General features: G+C 38.8%; 1 protein-coding gene across 1 annotated transcript; it reads left to right on the top strand.

Moving 5' to 3' along the window:
• The first annotated feature begins 1270 nt into the window (after nucleotides 1-1270).
• Nucleotides 1271-22976, top strand: LOC139138873 (uncharacterized). Its single transcript, XM_070707446.1, has 5 exons — nucleotides 1271-1466; nucleotides 7986-8107; nucleotides 20135-20716; nucleotides 21609-21731; nucleotides 22512-22976. Exons 1-5 carry the CDS (start codon nucleotides 1354-1356, stop codon nucleotides 22595-22597), a joined length of 1026 nt encoding a protein of 341 aa, XP_070563547.1. The 5' UTR covers nucleotides 1271-1353; the 3' UTR covers nucleotides 22598-22976.
• The last annotated feature ends 594 nt before the right edge of the window (nucleotides 22977-23570 follow it).

Consider the following 23570-nt stretch of genomic DNA (forward strand, 5'->3'; position numbering starts at 1 on the left):
AGTGACAGATTTGCCATATTTAGATATAAGATCTCCATATCTACCATAGAACTTCTTAAAAGATCTAACCAACCTACTTTGTGAAAATCCTTGTCTCACCAGCTTTAAGACTAATAAGCTGTGTCTCTCTTGAAAATCTCCATATGAATCACAAGCTCTACAGTATCTCAGTAGTTGTGAAATGTACACACCATAAGCTGGACTCGACGGAATATTACTGGTCAAGTAGGGAAAGTTAATGATTTCAAAATTAAAATCATCCCTTTTATCATACAACTTGGTGTGTATTGCATTGTGTCTAATTTCAATAAATAGATCAAGATACGATGCTGAGTTCATGCTCTCCGTTGTTTCTTTAATTTCTAATTCATCTGGATATATGTGATGGAGGTAATTAGAAATTCCAGGATTGTTCAAACTGATGAGATCATCAATATATCTATAGGTATTATTAAAGGACTTTGCAACTCTTTTAGATCCTGAACTATGAAGAGTCTGCATGAACTCAGCTTCATATGAATACAAAAATAAATCAGCAAGAAGTGGTGCACAGTTTGTACCCATAGGAATGCCTATAGTTTGCCTGAATGTCATACCGGCAAATGAGACATATATGTTGTCAATTAGGAAGTGTAGCATCTTAATTACTTCCGTATCAGTGTATTTGCATTTGGCATCACTGTTGTTACTAAAATAGCCTGAATTGTGTTTGATGACAATGTAATCATACCTACGACTGCCATTCTTGTAAAAGAAGGCCTGCTTAACCAATGATGACAACCTAATTTGCATAATCAATATACTTGCATGACTGCAAAGTCAGCTGCAGTGTCTGCTCCTAGACGGTTATCATGTGACCTCAGCAGGCTAGTATGAAACTGAAATCCACTTGCAATGGCGCAGGTTTTTTAACCTAACAAGCAATTTCCTTAATTGAAAACTGGAAATATCCTTTTTGGAAATTTTGGTTCGCTGTGTAGCTGGCTTAGCTATTGAGACAAGGCGAATATTCGATGAAAACGACTGACACGCGCCAGAAATTATTTGCGGTTTATTTTTGTTACATTTTGTCTAAAGAGTTACTTTAAATTTTTCCCCAGGTGCAGCTATCCATTGTCTCAGGCCAAGACAAATCATGCTTTTACCTGTCACTCAATTACGTCATCGCTTAATCCGAAACAAATACAGCGTACAATGTATCAATTTTAGGCAAATATCGTTGCATCTTAATACCAAGGCCTGGTGAAACTTATCTAAATTGGCGCAAAAAGGTTGCAAAGTCAGACTGCTTCATGTCCTGTGTGTCCTGTACACTGTGCAGCTAGCTGTGGAGGTGTAGTTTCTGGTCGCAAAATGGCGGAAAGTTCGCATTTCCGAAAGGAAGGGAAGATAGCGGGAACCATGGCGTTTAGAAATGGGGACCATGGATGTGATGTTGTCAATTTCGACGATGGTGATATGCAGAGGTAGGGTGTTCATTGTTATATTCTTGTTTGAAGGCGTGAACGGATTGCACGTATAATTTATTTATCACAGTGCATGCGGGTCAACGTGGGCGGTGCAAATCATGGAGCTCCTTTTTAGACTCCATGTGCAAATATACTTGGACGGTCATTGTTAAAATATTAAAAGCGGAACGATTCTCTTGGAAATTCGGTGAGAAAGTAGTAATTATAACACATTGGAAGTCAAACTTTCTTGGCCCATCAGAATGCGGGGTTTGGTCTGTCCGGATACCGGATAAGATTACGAAATAATGGATGAGTAAAAGCCCGATAAGTTGCGGGCTACATCGTCTGATCAATGGTACAAACTTTCAAAATGAACGAACACCTATCGTGAATTCAAAATTCCAAGGAGCGGAGTAACACCTCCCTTCCTCCAGGCTACGTTTATGTGGCTAAAAAAAAAAGAATCAACATTGTACTACACACAGTACAGCCGCTAGTTGTTTGACTTGCTCGGGCCGACGGCTAACTGAGCCGATAACATTGACATCGCGTGTGTTTCGATGATTCAATTTTTCTCTCTTCTCAAAAAAGCGAATGTACACTGATACTAGAGGGCATTGGGATTGGTCAAGTAGTAAGTTTGATTTGGTTATTGTTCGTTTCTCCAACACAGTTTAATCAGCCTGTACGAACACGAGAAAATCGTTTTCGGAACTTCGCCGGATAAAAATGATACTTTCCGGTTAGGAGAGGTTAATCGGCGAAGGGAAAACTACGTTTTGCGCCGCAAAAAGTTCGAAAATTTGTTTTCATGCCACGTACATAGCAAAATATCTTGTCAACTTGCCATAAAGACGAAAGGTGCGACTATCTACGCAACAGATTTGAACGATTAGCGCCCGAGTGCTCAGAGTAGCTGAGAGAGAGAGAGAGAGAGAGAGAGAGAGAGAGAGAGAGAGAGAGAGAGAAGAGAGAGAGAGAGAGAGATGAACAGCGTGAAATTGCTCTTCTGAGATAGCTTATCGAACAAACTAAATTCACAAATCGCAAGTATGCTCAGTCATGCCGTAGGATTTCTAAATTTGATATTGTCATCGCCAGTTATCGACTTGAAAATAGTCCAAGGTAAAAAATATCGTTGGGTTTCTTTTACCCGATCTACCCTAATTTTACATTATTTAAAGCCGCACGATCACGCGGAAGTAAAGAAAACACTTCAAATCCAAGCCTAATGATACAAATACACGAAACCTTCACCAAATACACGGATATCACGGAAACTTCAGGACGGCAGTGAGATCTACGGCGTCGTTTTTGTTGCACGCTGCAAAAAAGAACATGGCCGCCATGTACCAAGTATGTGCACGCACTGGGGTTCATTTCAAAGTTTAAATCATCAAATGAAATCATGGTCAGATGGTCTTGAGACGAAAAATCTATGATAGCCATGCGCCAGGATTCATATAGGGGAAATTGTGCCGTTTCCGATAAGAAATCGCTGCTGTATTAAACAGGCAAATCCTGCTGTGATTTTCTTGGTTTTTTTTTCTCATCAAAGAATATAAATTATGAACCATACAGTCTTGGTCACACATCGACAACGGCCTATCGGCTTGGCCTCGATGCGTTCTGTGTAAAACTTTGTATTTTGGTCGATCCTTTGAGGATGTTCAGTCCTATTGACGTCCAAATCGAATTGATTTTTTTTTGCAAAAGTGTAAATCAGCATCGATTTGTGCTGTAATATATGTATAGCTTAATGCTGTCAGGCAGGATCAAGCTTTAAGGATATCCTCGTGGCTCAACAGTGCAAAATTTTGTTTTCGTATCATTACCTATATCGTGACAGCAACACGAGATATTTTTGAAAATATTCATGTTTGGTTCAATATCGTGAATTTTTTTCATTATCAGTAATTTTTTTGTAGTGCTGGAATGAAAACAGGTTTGTCAAGAAAAGACGAGCTCTATAGTAAATAATTTAAAGGAAAGGTGCTTGTCGAATACACTTGCTAAAACATATGTTATAACATTATATAGTATTAGGGAAAATCTAGTACACTCTGATATATGATGTGTGTTGTTCAGTAGTTAGCAGTCATTTTGTCTGACAAGATATAATGATAAATACTTTTTATAAGCCTCAGGATTTTTGAGGTTTTTTTCATACAAAAATCAATATTGTAAAATGTATACTGATTTTCTGTAGGAACACAAATGAAATGATCCAAAAATTATGATAACGGCAAATAGGTGAATTGAAGTTTTTTATGTATTTTTGAAAAGCATGTAACTACAATCACACATTTATTTATTTGGCATTACCATTTATATTCAATGCGATCTCTCATTTTTGTTGGTTGATGATGAACTAAAATTTTTAAATGGCAGCCGTACCTATGAGATTTTTGTCTTTAATATGAGAAAATGGTCATTTGTGAAAAGTTCTCACAATTTCGTGCGGAACAAAACTGTAAAAAAAGCACACAAATCGGAACTACCGCTCAGTCATGGGTAATACAGAAAAACCCATGGATTTCTTCCAGTTTTATTCAAAACTATATACCTAAGAGTGGTTTTACAAAAATGGATAACACTGTGATCGTTCCATAAGCCTGCGTGCTGAACTTTCAACGACAAAAACCGTAGACCCTCGAGAAAAACTCGAGAGTCCATTACAAAACTGCACATTTACCGAGCAATGAAATTGTGTTTCAAGAGAAAAGTGACCCCAGCTTTACTGTAAAGAGTGTAATGAAAAAATATTGTTAATACATTGCATGGGTCTAACACCTATGGCAAACAACGGTCACGGCTTTGTCTATATAGATGCTCGTTGTGTTGACCTCGCAACATATTTCGACATGAATAACACATTGTTTACCAAAATAAGTGGTCGAAATGTCTTCCTCGACGTTTCTTCGTTTCTTTCCATTTTGTGGGGAATTTCCGTTTTAGTTGCGCAATATTGCCTACTCGTCAAAACACGTGATCAAGTTTTTTTTCTATACATTTGACAAAAGATCGTGACACGACCGCCAAACATCAAAATACCCAGGCAAGTTTCCGAAAGCATTCAGATGTCACTGTTTTATTCGTTGTGCTTCAAATTAATTTCTATTTTGTTCAAAAGCAGAATTTAATCGATCAAAAAGTTAGCATAATTTGTTTTTGTGCTGAACTTTCATTCTGAACATATAGTTTGCCGGTCACACGGTCATGGAAGATAGAGACAATGTTAACACTGCCGCATTGTATGATGCACGACACATGCCTGTTGTCTGATGTGTATGCAAATAAATTGTTAGTGTTTACATACAATGCAAACAACTCGACAAGCGACAATTGATTATTTTCAGCCTTTCCTGACAACTGAAATGCCGTGCCCTAACAACAACATTAGAAGAATCATATTTAATAGAAGTCAGATTCCAAAGTTTAATATTGGCAAAAAATTTTCCCTGTAAGTTCTAACGATTACAATAAGCAATTTTTACCTATCCATGCTATGAACAAACAACGAACGAACAAACAAACATATGAATAAACAAGCAAGCGATGATTGTTAAATAATACAATCATGCATTTTGTTAATTCGTAGTTTCCAATCTGTAGTTTGTATATTGTGTATTGAAATATTAATGAATTCTTTTGTGTAGATTTTGAACGGAGCATCGATTCTGTATTATTTACAAATACCAACAAATGTGAGTGTATTTTTATTATTATCATTTTACATTTAATATCGTAAGATGCTCAAATCTTCAACCGATTATTTGTCGTATAATATCGTCTTGAGCATTTTTTTATTTTTGTCGTTAACACACTTCACTGTCCTACATTTTGCCAACTAAAATACGACTGACCTTTCTCAAAAATAAAAGTAATTCCCATCTACCGACAAAACTTTTTTTTACTTTAATCACAACAACAGTTTTACTCTCAACAGCAGTATGCATTAAAATAGCACCATCCAATAAACGGTATGGCTACCAAATGCATGTGACATGACACGATCAAACCGGTTTAGAAGCACCATAGTTTTTCACTTTGGCAAACTTTTAATATCGGGGTGCGTCACTCTACCTAGCACAATCACAGGGACTCGAGTGAGACTTGGTGTTTAATGTTGTTGTTTTTGTTGTTGTTTATGTAATTAGTAAAAGAGAATTGAAGAACACATGTATTTCCTTTTTTGTTGATTCATTTAAAGTGTTAACCTTCTAAAAACCCACAGGAGAAAGTAATAATTATTTAGCTAGTTTTAGTTGCTAAGAAGACAGAGTACTGTGCCGTTGTCCATTCTCTATACACAAGCGCGGGTGTCCATTCTTTCCTATGTATATAGCAACAAATAATAAATAACAACACAAACAACAACAAAAACACCAACATTAAACACTCAGATTACTCTGTTCCCTGTGGTACAACGAATTAGTTGTGAGAATTCAGTTTATTGGAGGGATTATGGGGGTCAAGGATGGTTTACAGATATGTTACAAAGACTCCCGGAAAGAGATGGATGTATCTGCCAATTATCGTTTAGCAACCAATCCAAAATTTCCATCGTCCGGTCCGCACGGCGTGGTGAGGTCTGCGTAGCCTCGTCTACTGAAGTTGTTTCGAGGGAGGGTCGGGTCACTGTCCCCCAAAACAGCCTTGGCAAGCGAAGGTGAGAATTTCCACAAACAGTAACAAAATACTTTTACGGGAAATATTACCAATTTAGCTTAGAGGAAGCTGTATGCTATCTTGAGTAACATCATCAGATTATGAGAAGGAAAACAACAGATCTTTTTAGCATTTTTAGCTGCTGACACTGAGAGAATATGGTCACTCACTCACTAGACAAAGTATACTCAGCCTCACTGTGTTAATGTTTGAAAGGTTATATCCTTTAAAACAGTATAGTTCTGAAGGTATTTTCATTCGTGTACATCAAAACAAATGTTCGCGTATGGTAGTCATTTGAGGAATCACATTGTCAAATCCGGTTCAATTTTTTTTAACTTGACAGCAAAACCATACGAAATAGAAACACAAACACTCAAAATATCGGATGTTCCAAGTGTAACAAACGGAGTGACACATCAAGGAGGTCACTGGAAGGAGATGAGCAAACAGAGAAAACAGTGATGGCAAAGGGGATGAAACCATTTATGTGCAGGGTGGGTAATTTAAATATCATGGAACATGTGCACTCTAAAATCGTCAACATTCGCAAATCGTTAAGAAAATGATTATTTTGACCAGATTAATTACAATTTTCTCAAATTATCATAGAATATATTTATATGATGACAAATATCAATTGTTATTCATGCATTAAGAGGATGAACCCACCCATTTAAAAAAATAGTTTCTGACACGATAATATAAATGCCGATAACCCGATAATAGCCAATCAAATCACACCTCTGAAAGCCGGTTGTCGTGCAAACTGATTTCAACTTCTTTTTATCACCTCAGCCTGAAAAAGTAGCGACCTTGTTTTGTTTTCGTCCATGTCAATCAAAGATTGAAATAACTCAAAGGAAAAAATACGTTGACAATAGATGCAGGCGAATAAATGAAAGGGAATGAAAAATTGAAACATTGTTTCCCTTTACTGGTTCAATTTGTTGAAACAAACATTACTGTTGGAATGAGCTGATATTAATCTCACCACCTGTGATGCAGTTAAATCAGCTCGAACTCAGAACTTGTCTAAAGCATAGAGAAAGATAGATGTGTCTATGTTACTCTGTGTCTAAAGTAAGATCAAAAAATGTCATCAGCATAGAGCAACAAGCAGCGCAATGAGTTTGTTTGGCGTGTGCGTGTTTTCCCAGGCACAGTACAGTCCCCTGCATCCAAATGCAAAAGCTCCACACGCTTGCGTTAGCCCAAGGTCCCTCCACACGTACACACAGGTGTGGTGTAAAACTGATTGAATGACGCGACGTAACGTTGAAATCACGCTCGATTCTAACTTTGTGCCAAATCTCGCGGGATTCACTTTCACGTGGAGAAAAAAAAGTTTAGGGCGGTCGGAGATTTTACCTAACAACACTTGCGGAACATACAATGAATGACATAAGATGTATCAGATCCAGATTATAGCCTTGCATTTCAGGCTATTAGAACGTACTGGTCCAGCCATAACCCAACGCGTGCACTTGATGCTGAACGATGGCCGCTGTGGTATGCGTAGAAATACATTTCTAATTTCTAATATTTCTACATACCTCAGCGGCAAACCACAAGCGATTGTTCTTTAAACGATAACTCAAAAGTAAATTTGCATACATGTAAGAGAGAATTCCAATAGTGACATCATGAGAAATGAATAGATGGAGTCGTGTAACCATCAATTGATTGGCCGTAAGTTAAACTGTGTCGTATACATACTTTATGCTGACAAGGTTTAATTGTACAGTCAGTGATGGATTCCCTGTCAAATCCCACCACACCGTAATGGTCTTTCTACCGCACTCTTGACAGTTCTGACAGAGAACAAAATCAATGGTAGAATCTTAATGCATTTTCTTTCAGAATGATATTCTGCGTTCCCCAAGAGGATGACGACCATGAGATGGTATCTCGTTACCTTGGAGACACAACATTCGATAACGATTGTCTGGACAGTATGCGCGTAAGTCCCCTGACCACCGAAGGTATGGGAAAATGCAAAATGTTCTTCCTCCAATCAGCAGTCAACACAGATATTTAAATGGCTCCTAGAAATACCGGAATTCTGTAATTTCACGTTATTCCGTGAGATCTGAAAACTCCGGGATCAGCCAGCCCGAGGCGCACTTCACCTGACTTGATCTTAGCTTGTATGTAAACGGGTAATCCTTTAATTTGAAATAAATAAAAGATTGGCACTTTGTAAATGTATATACAGTCAAAGTACTGTAAATGGTTAAATAGCAATCTAAAAGTACCTAATAATAGTATCAATAGTGTCAGCCGATCAAATTCACAAACTGACCTTCAATAGCGAAGAGTCGTATTTTTCACGTATCTGAAGCCCGGATCTGAAGACATCATATCAGTGAATGTAATGTAAAGTTGTTAATCTATATTGCGGACAATTATGCAAAATACAGTGTCGTGTTTCAAAAGTTGTGTTTTCCCTGGCCTGACAGTAGTGCCGCTTTTCTGTTTATAGTACGCCTGCGCGCCAGCCAGTATGTAGTAACTGTAATGGGACTGAAGTTTTACCGTCGGGATGTGGAGGAGAGTTTAAGTCGGGAATAGTTCGAACCCAGCATCATCCGCAGGGCTGATATTGACCTGTGATACAGCCTGTGATATGGATAGTGAGTGAGACTCGGAACAACCAGTGGACTTGCACGCGTGTTAAATGCAACATTTTGGTTGCATTCTAGGTGGTACCTGTCCGCAAGTTTGGAGGGTGATGGCATTGCCCACAAAATGGCTTTCTTTTGCAACATTTTGAGTGATACCTGTCACTAGTAAAGTTACTTCGTGAAGTTGATCGGCTGACATGGAAAGGAAAGCTTCAATTGCTATTTCACCTCTTTATAAAGTACAGACTGATCTTTAACTCCAGATTTAGTAGGAGGTTTTCAAGATCTCATGAAATTAGGTGGAATTACGGGGATTCCGGCATTCCAAATTAAGGGGTTGGCCAGGACGATATGCTGAGATCCAAATGTTTTCGCATTCTGAACTTTGAGTTTTCCTTCTTTTAATATTTCATGGCATTTATCTTTTTTTTTCAAAAACATCAGCACTTTTTACCTACTTTTACGTGAACACTCTTTTTCGATATGACTGCATCTTGTTGAACAATGTTTGCTCTGCAGCCTTTAGTCAGTTTTTGATTTTCCTCCGGAAGGTCTACCGATTGACTCTCAACAAATTGCCATGGGGATAGAATCTAGCTTAGGTAACTTACAAAGATATACATATAATATACATATTGACGGTGTGGAAAAACTACCCCATCCCCTCCAGCCCCTGCCCTTCAGGCAACGGTCCTGCAATTGTATAATCCTGCTTGTTTCCGAGCGCAATTGTTGCAAGCAGTGGAAACGCAGCGCACAGCTATCTGTGGGCGGGGTGTAGGGTGCGTCTATGCTGGTCATGAAAAGGTCAACCCCGCCACGGATAGGGTTGACCTTTTCATGACCTGCATCGACGCAGCCTACCATACGCATACCCTGCCACAGATAGCTGCGTTTCCACAGCTAAATTCAATTCAATTCTTAATGATAGCACACATCCACTTTATAGATTGTTTCAGAAACTTCCATCTGGGCGCAGATATCGAGTGCCTAGAGCTAGGAGAAATTTTTACAATCATTCTTTCATACCGTCAGCAATATCTATTTTAAACAACACAGAATGAGTTGAACTCAATTTGTAGTTTTAACCACTTTTTTGTTCAAATCACTTTCATGTGCTGTTGATCAGCAGTGTCTTTGTAATTGTGTTTCTTTGTGTGCCATTTAACTTTTTGTATTTCATTTTATTGTGTGTATTTTACTGCGAGTGATAGAAAGTCGATTTTCCAATTTTTTTGGACAATAATACCAGGCGCCAAATGTAAAATAATTATTTTACACATTAGAAGAACATATTCATACGAAAAGGGTGTATTTGCATGCATTTATCAATAAAAATAAACTACTATAGCATAAGTATAAATAAATCAATACAGACATAAGTAAATACATATATGAGTGAAAAAACATACATATATGTGAACCAAGTCACACAAGACATGAAGACAGACACATACATACATACGTGCATACGTACGTGCATACATACATACATACGTACGTGCATACATACATACATACATACATACATACATACATACATACATACATACATACATTCATACATACATACATACATACATACATGCACTCACGCACGCACATACATACGTGCATACGTACGTGCATACATACATACATACATACATACATACATACATACATACATACATACATACATACATACATACATGCATGCATGCACTCACGCACGCATGCACGCACATACATACATACATACATACATACATACATACATACATACACACATACATACATACATACATACATACATACACAGCGTGTTCATTTTTAGCCGGATGCCGGCCAAATTGACCGGCTACTTTCGTATTTTGGCCGGCTACTTTACAGCACTGTTTCGCTCTCTGGCCCGGAAATTCTGGTTTTGATAACAATAATTAGATTTTTTTGGTGGTCTTGCAAGCCGCAGATAATATTTCAGAAGTGCCGATGTGGGTATATGTAGTCTAGCAATTTACGCGGTGAACTTGTTGCTATCACTGTAGTACCGCGATCAGCGAACGTGCATACACTGGGCATCGCTCTCGAGGTCAACCTCGCTCGCCCGATCACAGCCCGAATTATTCCGACGTTCACATCGGGTATAGCCGAAAATTGGACTAACATACAATTACGTTATGCCCGCGAATAGCCGACCATTTCCGAATGAAGCCGACTTTTGTTTCGCTCAAACGCGGAAGAGAAAGTCGACGCTTGAGAGCTTTGGTTTTCTGCGTAAGAGTAGGGCCTAGTCTGATGGGTTTGGTAGGTTTTTGATAAAATCTAAAGCGACCACAAGTTACTGAGTCTCAGTGTTCATACTTTCGAAACGCCACGTCAATCTATCCATGGTCGATCACGATGTCAATATTCAACTCAAGTCGATCGACATCGCGCTTTGTGGAGGGGCTGTGGTTGTGTGCATCGCGGAAGAGAAAGTCGACGCTTGAAAACTTTGATTTTGTGACTTTGTCTGTTGGTTATGGGAGGTTTAGGTCAAATCTAAATAAACAAAAAATTACTTAGTCTCACTTTTCAATCCGTGACAAAACGCGGCCAATCTGTTTACCACAACGAAATTTTAATAAAGAAATTTGAAAATAGATTTTTTGTTGCTTTTTCTTGTGCGCTAAAATCTATTGAATATTGAAATATACTCATATTTCTATTTCCTATTTCTAATATAAGCGTATGATTTCGAAATAAGCATAATGGTAAGTCCGGATAGCAGATTGCGGCCAACGCAAAGCCTTGTTCACTCACCAGCCCGACGTAAATTGAAAATAGGAAATACAGGCTATTTCCTATTTTCAATTTGGTGCAGACATGCGCAGTAGCATGCTGCGTCGCTAACGCAGACGTCACAGACGGTGCGTGCATCTCACGGTAATTGTTACACTGTAACACAGCCCCTGGGAGGGACTCTGACTGTATATTACATTCATCGAATCATCAGCCCGGAAGTGGATTCGTATTTGGTGCCAGATTTGCTCTTCACAAAGGGGTTATAAACCTGATCATGGTGCTCTATTTGAAATTTAGATACCCAAGCGTGTTCTCAAAATCATGGAAAAGCGGGAGTTTTTTGTTCATCATCTAGGCCCGTGAAAACACGTACTTTTTGCAAAGGTTTATCCATGAAAGGATTAGAATAACACTTTGAAATCTGGTAAACAATGTTCTTACACGTACAACCATTTCAGCGCTGAGGTGAAAATGTGACTATTTTAATAAGGGCATCATCATGAACACTCTTTTCCCAAAGTTGTCATATGTTGCCCCAGACTGTAATAGTGGTCGCCAGCTGTCAGACAATAACAAAGATTACATTGATGTGTCAAGACGATGTCATTGGTCATTCACATGGTTGTAACTGTATCTGCAATTATTTCACTGTCTCTTGATTAATTAGGTACTTTTTTCTGGTTCATATTTCTTCTATATTTCGCACTTTATAAGGGTGTCTTTTTTCTTGAAAACCTCAGATCAAATTATTATTATTATTATTATTATTATTAGATCAAAGTAAGGAGTGTTTTGAAATTTTGCGTACCAAGCATAGGTACCCAGCTTTTCCTGTGAGTGCCAAGACCGTGTTCCGGGTTTATAAAAGAGCATCGCGTATGCCAAAATGGTCTGCTATGTACGAGTCAAAAAATTTATCAACCCAAACAAATGTCTGGGAGAGATGTTTTCTTCTTGGTACTTTTTGTCAAAGCGCCCACCTGTTGTCAGGACCTGGTTGGGACAGGGCAAACAAAACTTAGACTATCGACTGTCCCTTGTGCCTTTTCTTTTCTATTATTGATATTGTCTCTCGCACATACGGGGTTGGGGTGGGGCCCGGAACTGGGGCCGCAAGCGTAGCGCCGAAGGCGCGAGTCAGGAATGCCCCCGGTGGTGTCACTGTGGTGTCACTGGTATCCATGCATGGTCACGGGGAGCGGAGTGTTTTTTATTCCGTATCATGGGTCCGTGAAATCGAGAATAAGGCGTACTTTACCAAAAAACTGGCTTAAGAAAGGTTTGAAATATCCCAGGAAATACCTATCAGACACTCAATCTTCACCAAAAGTTTCATTGTGCGTTTCCTATGCTTTGCTCTGGTTTAAAACTGTAATTCGAAATCTAATGAATTTTATGAGTTCGACATTCCTGTTCCAAAGTTGACAGTTTCTTTCAGACTCTGATGTGTTAATATATATGTGAAAACAATAATTCAGCATTGACCTTACTCTAACATTACGTCTCCCTCTCCTGGATTTTGTAAGTAAGGGGGTATTTTTGGTCGTATTCTCTCCCAAATTTCTCAAAATAAGGCGGTCGATTTTGTTGGAAAATCCAAGATTAGGGGTATCTTGAAATTTTGTAGAATGAGCATGGATGCCCATGCTCTCTGAGAGTGTCGCAACCGAAGAAATGCCAGCAAATGCCGAAGACTTGCGCCCAGACATCGACCCTTTGACTCAGCTGAATCCAGCGCAACTGCAGCGACGAAATGGCGTAAACGACTGTCGACAGTCTCAACAAACTTAAGATGACCCTTTTCTCTTTTTGTTTCTCATCTCCAGAGGAATACTTGGGCAGGGCGGGCGGTCGCAATAAAAAAAACAAGTACCAAAAAAAATGTATTTGTTTCAGTTCAATGTTCTGTCCATTCAGTCTCTACAATTTTTAAGCACAAAAAACGTGTATTTTGTTTCAGTTCAATCTTCGGTCCATTCAGCCACTTCAATTTCTTGTCTTTCAGTTCAGTGTTCTGTGCTCTCTGTCCTTTCAGTCTGAGTCGCTGCAATCTCACAAGTGATGATGGTGGTGCTGTTGCTAGGATGATCGCCTCAGAGGCGGCGCAAAAAAAAAGTTGTTGGTTTTTTAATTTTCATGTAGGAGCTGAAATTTACGGTCGGTCGGGAGATGAGAAACACAAAAATACAAATGGCGCCCTTAACGAAACGTTGTTTCCTTTCAAGAGTGTCCGATTTGGGGTCCATTTTTATTGTATAGCGGTATTATTACTTTTCGCGCATGCAATGCCTGTACTAAATTTTGTTTTTGCGGGCCATTGAGGGGTAAACATCACGCGCCCTAGTCATTCAAGTTAAATAGGCAACGGCATTTTTGATCTGCCTTCTTTTCTCGTTTCGAGCTAATTACGCCAGCACATACCATAAGGGTCAGTGTATTTTGACGTCAAAATCTTTTCATTTCGCGGAATAATTGTGATACATTTTTGTTACAATGTAATGACTATTTATTTACGTAGGACTCCCTTTGCTGTCTGGGTTGGCGGCACTACATGTCATTGCGCATGTGTGCACCTAATTGAAAATAGGAAATAGCCTGCATTTCCTATTTTCAATTTACGCCAGCCTGATATAAACTGGACAGGGCGATTGGCCGCTTTCTGCCACGCAGTAGCACCATAATGCTTATTTCGAAATGATAAATTGATATTGAAAATAGAAAAAAGGAAATAGGGTATATTTTAAAATGCCACAGATTTTAGCCTAGCATGAAAATCAACAAAAAATCTGTTTTCGAATTCCTTTATTAAAATTTCGTTGCGATAAACAGATTGGCCGCGTTTTGTTACGGATTCTTTTCGTACTTTTGAAACGCTACGTCGATCACAGTGTCAAATTTCAGGTCGACCGATATCGCGTTGTGTGTACTGTGTTACAATTGACTACCAGTGTAGTACAGGCTGGCGTTCAGTGTCGTTTATAGTTTGAGGTTTTATCAAACATGAACACTGAAATTTAGCTCTCTTTTTCAATTATATTCAACATCAGCAAACAATCAATAATCAGCTCGCGGATTCGTTTTATTGTGAAATTAGTACAGTGAATTAAAATCCCTGAAAATTGTGTTCCTATAATTCATTGAATTGAATAAACTCTTTGATTTTACTGTATCTTCAATCAAGTTTATTTAAATCAGTAAAACACTTTGTACAGCCAGGCTGGTCAGGATTCTAGCGGATCGTTACCTGGGTTGTGAAAACCCTAGGCCCCATTCTATGATGTATTTCAAAATGTTTGTTCAAGTCATGAGCTAAACATAATTCTACACAACAGTCTCGTGAAATTTTGCTATTATCCTTGTCAATAGTTGACAGGCCCAAGTGATATCAAATTAATTTTTCTGACTTTTTTTAAAACTTTATCCCTTGAAAACATGTTGTAATTGGCAATGATAATGATTATTCTGTATGCTGAAACGGTCTTTAATACTGTACAAGAATGCATAAAATTACTCCAAAATGTCTTCAAAATTTAAAAATTTCTTGCCCACCCCCGTCCCTGAAACCCTCCCCCTTTGTGTATGTTGAAATAGCCTTTTGCACTGTAAAAGAATGCATGAAATTGCTCAGAAATGTCTTCAAATTTAAAAATAATCCTTAACACTCTCATGCTGAAATGGTTTTTCATACAGTACAATAATGCATGAAATTATTCCAAAATGTCTTCAAATTTTAAAAATTTCTTGCTTTCAGGGAGGGGACCCCCTCCTTGAAACCCTCCCTCCTGTGTGTATGTTGGAATAGCCTTTTATACACTGTATAAGAATGCTTGAAATTGCTTAGAACTATCCCCCCCCCCCCCCGCCCAGGGAACCTGGTTGCACACATTAGCTAACCGCCTACTTTTCTGAATTTTCCGCCAACTTCAAAAATTTTTGAGAACCCTGAATACTAATACATACATACATACATACATACATACATATACACACATACAGGATCGAAAAGTTTACATGAGGGGAACGAAGTACGCATGCGTATATCCAGTCGCACACACACACACTCACACACACACACACACTGCTACTCGGAAAAGTTTACATGAGGGGGAACGAAATACGCATGCGTATATCTACTCGCACACACACACACTGCTCTGAAAAGTTTACATGAGGGGGAACGAAGTACGCATGCGTATATCCACTCGCACACACACACTTACACACACACACACACACACAACAAACACAACACACACATTGCTACTCTCTCTGAGATACACACACTGACGCGACGATCTGCAGGCCCGGAAGTGCCACACCGGGGAGCTCACTCCTAACTCGGACTCTACGTACCTCGCGGCGTCGAAGGCTAGTGACGATGACAAAGATGTGCGACACTTTTTCTCTTTCTTGCCTTTGTGTCGTGAGTCGGGTTCGTACAGGGCTTAATTTTACACAGTGGTAAAGTGGTAGCCGCCTGAGTAATACTACACTGCTTAGAGGCCCCGTAAGGGTTTCTGACTTAATGGTACCTGCCATGCCGGCGAAGTTCTGCTGGGGTTAACGGCCCAACCCAGGCCAATAAACACTGGGAGTCGTGTATTACAGCTCTCTGCCATTCGGCTTATATTCTTTAATGGTTAAATACAGCATTCAACAGGAACAACAGCAACAGCTTACTGGAACTAAAGCAACAGCTTTAGGCCGCGTTCAAAAAAAGTGGTGAGGGGGGCTGGAGGAATTCAGGGGGGGATTCGAAAATTTTTGGGGTAGTCGAGGGGGGGGACTTGAAAGTTTTGCTCTGCCTATAGGGGGGGGACCTGAAAATATTTTGACTCCCAACATTTTGATGTCGTCCAATGGTTCTAATATTAGTAATAATTAAACAAAAGCTAGAACCGTTTTGTCATATTTTATGTCTTTATAAATCTCGAAAAAGTCTAAAAATGTATGAATGCCATTCAATTTTCGTAGAAAAAGTTGGCCTTGTAATGGGGCAGGAGCTACAACTTTTGATAATTTTTCAATATTTCTATGCAATGTATCAAACACAGTTTCTTGGTGTCTCTCTACAGCATGCTGAAAAACACAATATACAGTTTGTCAACAAAGCCCGTTTGTCTTAATATTGGTGATAATTGAATGATGCAAATGCACGGTACACGTAGGCCGTGTTGGCAAGCTGAATACGGGATACTCAACATTCTGTAGGGAATAGAACAAGAACACAATTGTATAAACTGAACAAAAATATTGTCAAAATAAAAAGTTAATACAACTACTGCCCTGCTACTACATACAGGCAGTGACAGTGATACATGTAGCTCTGACTCTGATGTAGTTTAAGAAGAGTTTCGGTCATAGGACACTCAATTGACAGTGTAACATACATCTACTTGTACACAAGATCCAGCCAGAGATCAACACATAGAAGACTAGGGGACTAGCAGTTACCATGGATTTTTGAATTCTGGCATATGAGAACAATCAAATATTAGAGAAAAAAGATGGGGGTCACCATAATTGATCTTATACAAATATACGATGAAAAGTCAGTTTTTCTAAAATCACTTAAAATCAATATATAAAACCATTCATTTCAAGTTCATGCAGTGAATGAAATTTTCACATCTCATTGTACCAATAACACAAAAGTAAAACTTTGAACAGTAAAGACTCTAATTTAAATGGAAAAATGTGTGACTAAATGGAATCTTTTATTTCTTATCAAATTAGCCATTATTACACCCAAAATTTCTGAGATTAAAACATTAATTTCATGGAATATTTCAACCTTCCAGTATTGTCAATTTTGCAAACATTTTATGAGTGGCATCTAAGTTGTATATGTCTTGTACTTTTGAAAAAAAAATTTGGTAGGTCACTGTGCTCATTTTTTCACAATTTGGTTAAACGTAGCTAGGAATACACAATTTTCATACTCTTTTATGATTGTCATTTTGTGTGCTTTTCAGCTGGTGCCATTGAACTGGCCAGAGTTGGATAAACTCAAGTCCGCTTAGACTGAGAAATCCAAACAGTTCACTAATGCATTTAAAAATGAATCAATTTAAGAACTTGCCCTAGGTATATGGCTCTACAACCTGCTGATTAGAGATAGTGTTGAACATTTGCATGCAGAACGACACATTACATTTTTTTTTACTCTGCATGCATTCCTAATAAATATGCTGCTATATGGTAATTTGGGGGGGGGGACTTGAAAATTTTTGAGGGTATTGAGGGGGGGACTTGAAAATTTTTGAGGGTATTGGGGGGGATCTGAAAAAAAATAAGATTTCAATCGCGATTCCTCCAGCCCCCCCCCTCCACCATTTTTTTTGAACGCGGCCTTACTGCTAAACTCTCTGCTCTCTAAACTCTCTGCTTACTTTACTCAGGATCGTACGTAGTTCCACTCAGCAGGGAATGAATGTCTGGAATGCCAAGTATGCCCACTGGAACTAGACAGCAACGGAGTACGGAGAACTGGAATTTTCAAACTAATATTAAGAGCCACTGTGTATTTTCTAATAAACTCATTTTCACGCCTACGACATTTTAGTACCTGATGTACAAGGCAGTGGTATTTTTTTACGAATTTTCATTAGTTCTACGCGTGAATTTTTTGATCGAAAAATTGATGCTTTGTAAAGTTTGGTCAAACATCAAATGTAGCCATGTATGCCAAATGTATTCACTTTTCCCCGGACGTTTTTTGATGAAAGTCATATGGTCAACCCGGTCAATGTAGTATCATTCGACTCTTAATGGTACGAAATGTGTCAAACTGTCATCCGACCCCTATCGACCCCTAGCGTTTTCACGTAATGGGGGCTTTCTTTCTGCCTACTTTTAGTGATTTTCTAAAATGTGGACGCCTTATGTAAACTTAGCCAGGCCGTCAGGCCTGCAGTTGAGGACCGGGGCAGCAGGTCACCTCGACCCCTGTCCGTTTCGACCCAAGTAATTCACACCCTCTTGTCGTTGTTTGTGGTCAAATCAATCCCGGTGCCTTAGTCACTTCGACCTCAGTCAGTTTTCATGTTACATGTACCTGACAACGTTTTACTGAGTACATTATGCAACTTGTTTCTGTGAGAAAAACTGCTGGCTTCGCTACAACAATCCACGGGGTAGCTGTGATATCGCAGCGGTACTTGTGGCGTGTCGAACGCGCTCGGGTCATTGGTTTGGGGTCATCGCCACAGTCCCTGTGGCGATGACCCCAATGACTCGATCGCGTTCGCCACGAGTACCGCTGCGATATCACAGCTATCCACGGGGCTGTGAACACTCTGATACTTGTGGGAGGCCTGGGGTACCCCGGCCCCATTGTCATTTACTGACTGGGGAACGTGTCTCACTGAAGTACGGATGGATAAAGCATGTCATTTACTGATTTTTGGAAATAAAGCATTCGTCATTATCGCAATTGCTTGCCATATGCGGCAAGATTGGATGAGCGAGGCCGGTCCGCTCGCCTTGGTGTCTTGACGCCAAATGAGCCTATTTCCGGTTTAGGCGTTGGGCTTACAGCAATGCATTATAGGATATCTTCCAGGGCGGCGTGGATCAGTGTGTGTGTGCGAGTAGATATACGCATGCGTATTTCGTTCCCCCTCATGTAAACTTTTCAGAGCAGTGTGTGTGTGTGTGCGAGTAGATATACGCATGCGTATTTCGTTCCCCCTCATGTAAACTTTTCCGAGTAGCAGTGTGTGTGTGTGCGAGTGGATATACGCATGCGTACTTCGTTCCCCTCATGTAAACTTTTCGATCCTGTATGTGTGTATATGTATGTATGTATGTATGTATATGTATGTATGTATGTATGTATGTATGTATGTATGTATATGAGTGTGTGGGTTTGTGTGTATGTGCGTGCGTGCGTGCATGAGTGCATATGGGCTATGTATGTATGTATGTATGTATGTGCGTGCGTGCGTGCATGAGTGCATATGGGCTTGTGTATGTATGTATGTATGTATGTATGTATGTATGTATGTATGTATGTATGTATGTGCGTGCGTGAGTGCATGTATGTATGTATGTATGAATGTATGTATGTATGTATGTATGTATGTATGTATGTATGTATGTATGTATGTATGTATGTATGTATGTATGTATGTATGTATGTATGTATGTATGTATGTATGCACGTACGTATGCACGTATGTATGTATATGTCTGTCTTCATAGGTCTTGTGTGAATTGGTTCACATATATGTATGTTTTTTCACTCATATATGTATTTACTTATGTCTGTATTGATTTATTTATACTTATGCTATAGTAGTTTTTTATTGATAAATGCATGCAAATACACCCTTTTCGTATGAATATGTTCTTCTAATGTGTAAAATAATTATTTTACATTTGGCGCCTGGTACAATAAAGTTATTCTAATTCTAATTGTTGCATGACTGCGACATGATGACAATTTACCTAAAATTTTGCAAACAAAAATTTCCTTATTGTACATCAGCTCTGGACAATGATGCACTCAATTGTAAGCTTATAACTTAACCTTTGGTAAACAAAAATATTTTTTTTAAATTAGGAACATTTTTACGGATTTCATCATAGGATTATTCTTTTACTTTTACATCATAGATCTTTGGCCAGAAATCACACAGTCGAGCATGGGCTATACACCTTTGCAACCTGTCAATTGCACGAATCAATCAGAATCCTTCCTGACAGACGGTGCACAGAAATTCATGCCGATAAATCCTGCCAGGTGTCAAACCTCTCAGTGGACACCTAAAGATGCACCCTTGATGAACCTTGCAAACTTGTTCCATCAGCCAATGATGGTTGATCAGCAGGCACCGATAACTGCGCATCCCGAGATGCCGACCGTGTCCCGTGTGAAAAACTTACCTGAAACAGCGCCACCACGCAGGCACCAATTGCACGGAGATAGCATTTCTCTGACGTCATCGGATAGTGGCAACCAATCAGGTGAAAGCTGTGACAGTTCTCCTTTCCAGTCGCCATCCACTGGAGGCTGCAACCCGCTAGCGAAACGAGCTGTGACTTCGACGACATTTGGCGCTCATCGGGGAACAGAGCAAAACTGGGAAAAGGAACTCATCGAACATCGAGAGAGGAAACGAAATGAGATATTGGAAAGAGCGTTTGAAAAGCTGCGGTCAAAATTACCCGAGTCCATTACTGCAAATATCCAAGAAGGTAAAAAGAACACAGAAATACCGCTCTCTGTTGCCTTTTAATCACTGAAGGATGGTCGATGGGGACACAAGGAAAAAGGCGTTTTTCTGCAAATGATTCATTATAATATCCATTGCGTGTTCAGGACCATCAATATTTATATAGACGTCCCTTCAAGAACTGATTACTGTACCACAGTCATTCATTGCCACAATTTCTAACTATGCATATGTATAAGGATTCACGGGCACGCGACACGTCGCTTCACAATCGTTGACAGTATTGCAGAGAGAAAAGCTTCTCTGCATACTGTGAACGATCGCGTAGCGACGTGTTGCGTGCCTGTGTAAGGATCAAACATTAGATCTTGTATTAAATGGGTAGTCAAAAATCAAAATGTTATCTCTAGTGAAACATAGCCTTTCGGGAAAAAAAATGGTGCTTTTGCTAATGCTAGAGTACTGTAGCTGCTTGGAAACTTAAAACAGTGTATGCAAGTTTGGAGTAATTATGAATATTATGAACAACTCAGAAAAATCTTGAGAATTATTCGACATAAAAAAATGTCAAGAGCTCCTTTAGGCCCCCACCCCAGGAAATCACTTTAATCACTGACTTTCCTTGGAAGAAGTAAATCAAATACAACTTTTGGAGGGGTTTAGAATTAGGGTTACGGTTGGTTTTAGGGTTAGCATACTACAAAAAGTGTTGTCTGTCCTACTCTAGAAAAAAATATTGGGTGGGGGCCTTAAGAAAGTCTTTCCAAACATTTGGCACTATCCATCCATATCACCCCTCTTTCCCTATCACTGATCGGCCAAGATGTATAACCCTGATAAGTTCATGCAATTGCAGCAATACTTTATTGATATAGCAGCAGATTACCCCAAAAAGGAATTTTCTTTTTTCCTAGGTCCCGCCAGAATGAGTCATCTGGACATCCTCCGATCTGCAGTCAACTACATTCAGTTTCTACAGGCTTTGTATGTAGAATTGAAACCGTTAAGTGAATTTAATGGCAGCAACGCTGTCACCGGTGAGTCAATGCAGAGTTTTTAAGATTACATATTTATAAAGTATGAGTGATTAGGGACGGGGAAAGCTTTCCACAGAAAATGTGTCCCACAACATTGATCTATAATATATTTTGAATCTGAAAATAGCCGGACTACACTTCACAACCTTGTCTGGTGTAAACTGAAAATTACAACAGAAAGCCATCCATCTTCATCACCCCCGCTCATTTTGTCCTCTAATCAACAACTCCCTCAATAAATTTGACCTTTAACCCTTTGAGAGCCAAAGTCAATTTTGTCACCTATATAAAATATACCCTAGTCATTTTTTTCCAATTTTCACCAAAATTTTGATAAAAAACTGTAGCCAATGAAATGTAATGTCCATTCGGTCCAAAATTATCAAAACAATTTTGGAAAATTCACAAAAATTGGTAAAATGTTGCACTAAAATTTTGGTGGGAAAAATTACAGCACTCAAAGGGTTAATAAATTTTTGTGGATGGAAGTTGGAAGATTGGGTTGGATAGGCATAGAGTATGCATTTGTGATTCATAATGTAATGAATTGAAGTAGTTATAACTGGCGTATATTATCACTGATGTCATGGGTGCAAAACAGAAATTGAACTAAATGCACTTTGTAATAAGTAATGAACTTCACAGTAGTTAGGTTTTCTAAGATGGTAAGCATATTCCCTTGAAATGAAGAATGGGTTTTTTCTTTTATCTGATTTATTTTAGCTGAGATTCACTTTTTTCTTGCTCATATCAAATAAATCTTTTGTTCCATCCAAACAGAAAATGACCCTGAAAATTCCAAGAGTGCCTTTGAGACACCGTCGATGGATGGCCAGCTCTCACTGGATATGTTAATGCCTGAATGATATGAAGCTCCCGCCCAATGGAATTCCACAATCAGTGTACAGATTGGCCTGGATATGCAAATGTGAAAGATGGACCATGCTGAGCAATCAGCCAATCAGAAAGCAGAAAGATAGCTAAAGGATAGCTAGAACAATCAGTGCAGTTGTTGGCATAACAAAACCTACATTTTGTCAGTTTGTTTGCAAAATTTTTTTCCCTGCTAGCATATCAAAAGACATGAATGAATGCTCAGCAGTATTTGAAAGGATATTTTTGATGTGTTAACTGATTACTGTTAAGCAAAACTTATGAGTTGGAGTGAGTTTTTTGCTGTAAAATTTTTTGTGCGTTTGACTCAAGAAGCAAACAATTTGATGTAAGATTTTCTGTGCATTTCACTCATAAAGTAAAGAACTTCTGTGTTAGTATTCAAGATATTTCTGTAACAGTTGACTTCTTGTTTAAAAAATGTACCAAAACATGTAACGTAAAGTGAGGAAACCAGATGAAAACAAAAGAGTAAAAGAACCCAAAGTGGGTATTTTAGCCTCATTATTACTTCATCACAAAAAATGTTATCCTACAGTTATATGTAGGGAAGGATTTTGGCTTTTTATTTTTGATAACCACTAAGATAAATGTATATAGTATTATATGTTGTTATTATTGTGACAAGTCAAGTTATATTATTTAAATCCTTTACATAACTGTAAGTATTACTGCTATATAGTTGAAAGGTTTGACAAGAACTGTATATGTTTCCGTAAATTAAAGCTGAAACTGGTTTTGTCGAATCATAGTGTCCAAATGAGTCTTTACTCTTCAAAGGTGGCCTTTAATTAAATTTTCTGACATCACATGTGAAAGGGCGTGTAACTTTTGATTTTCACTGTTGCAGTTTTGAACGTCAACTACAGTTTCACTCCCAAAAGCCTTCAAGTGTTCAGCTCATCAACTAGCCTGTGCTTCTGTTGACTGCACTATTATTGTTGA

Source organism: Ptychodera flava, chromosome 8 (genome assembly GCF_041260155.1).
Source record: "Ptychodera flava strain L36383 chromosome 8, AS_Pfla_20210202, whole genome shotgun sequence".
Lineage (NCBI taxonomy): Eukaryota > Metazoa > Hemichordata > Enteropneusta > Ptychoderidae > Ptychodera > Ptychodera flava.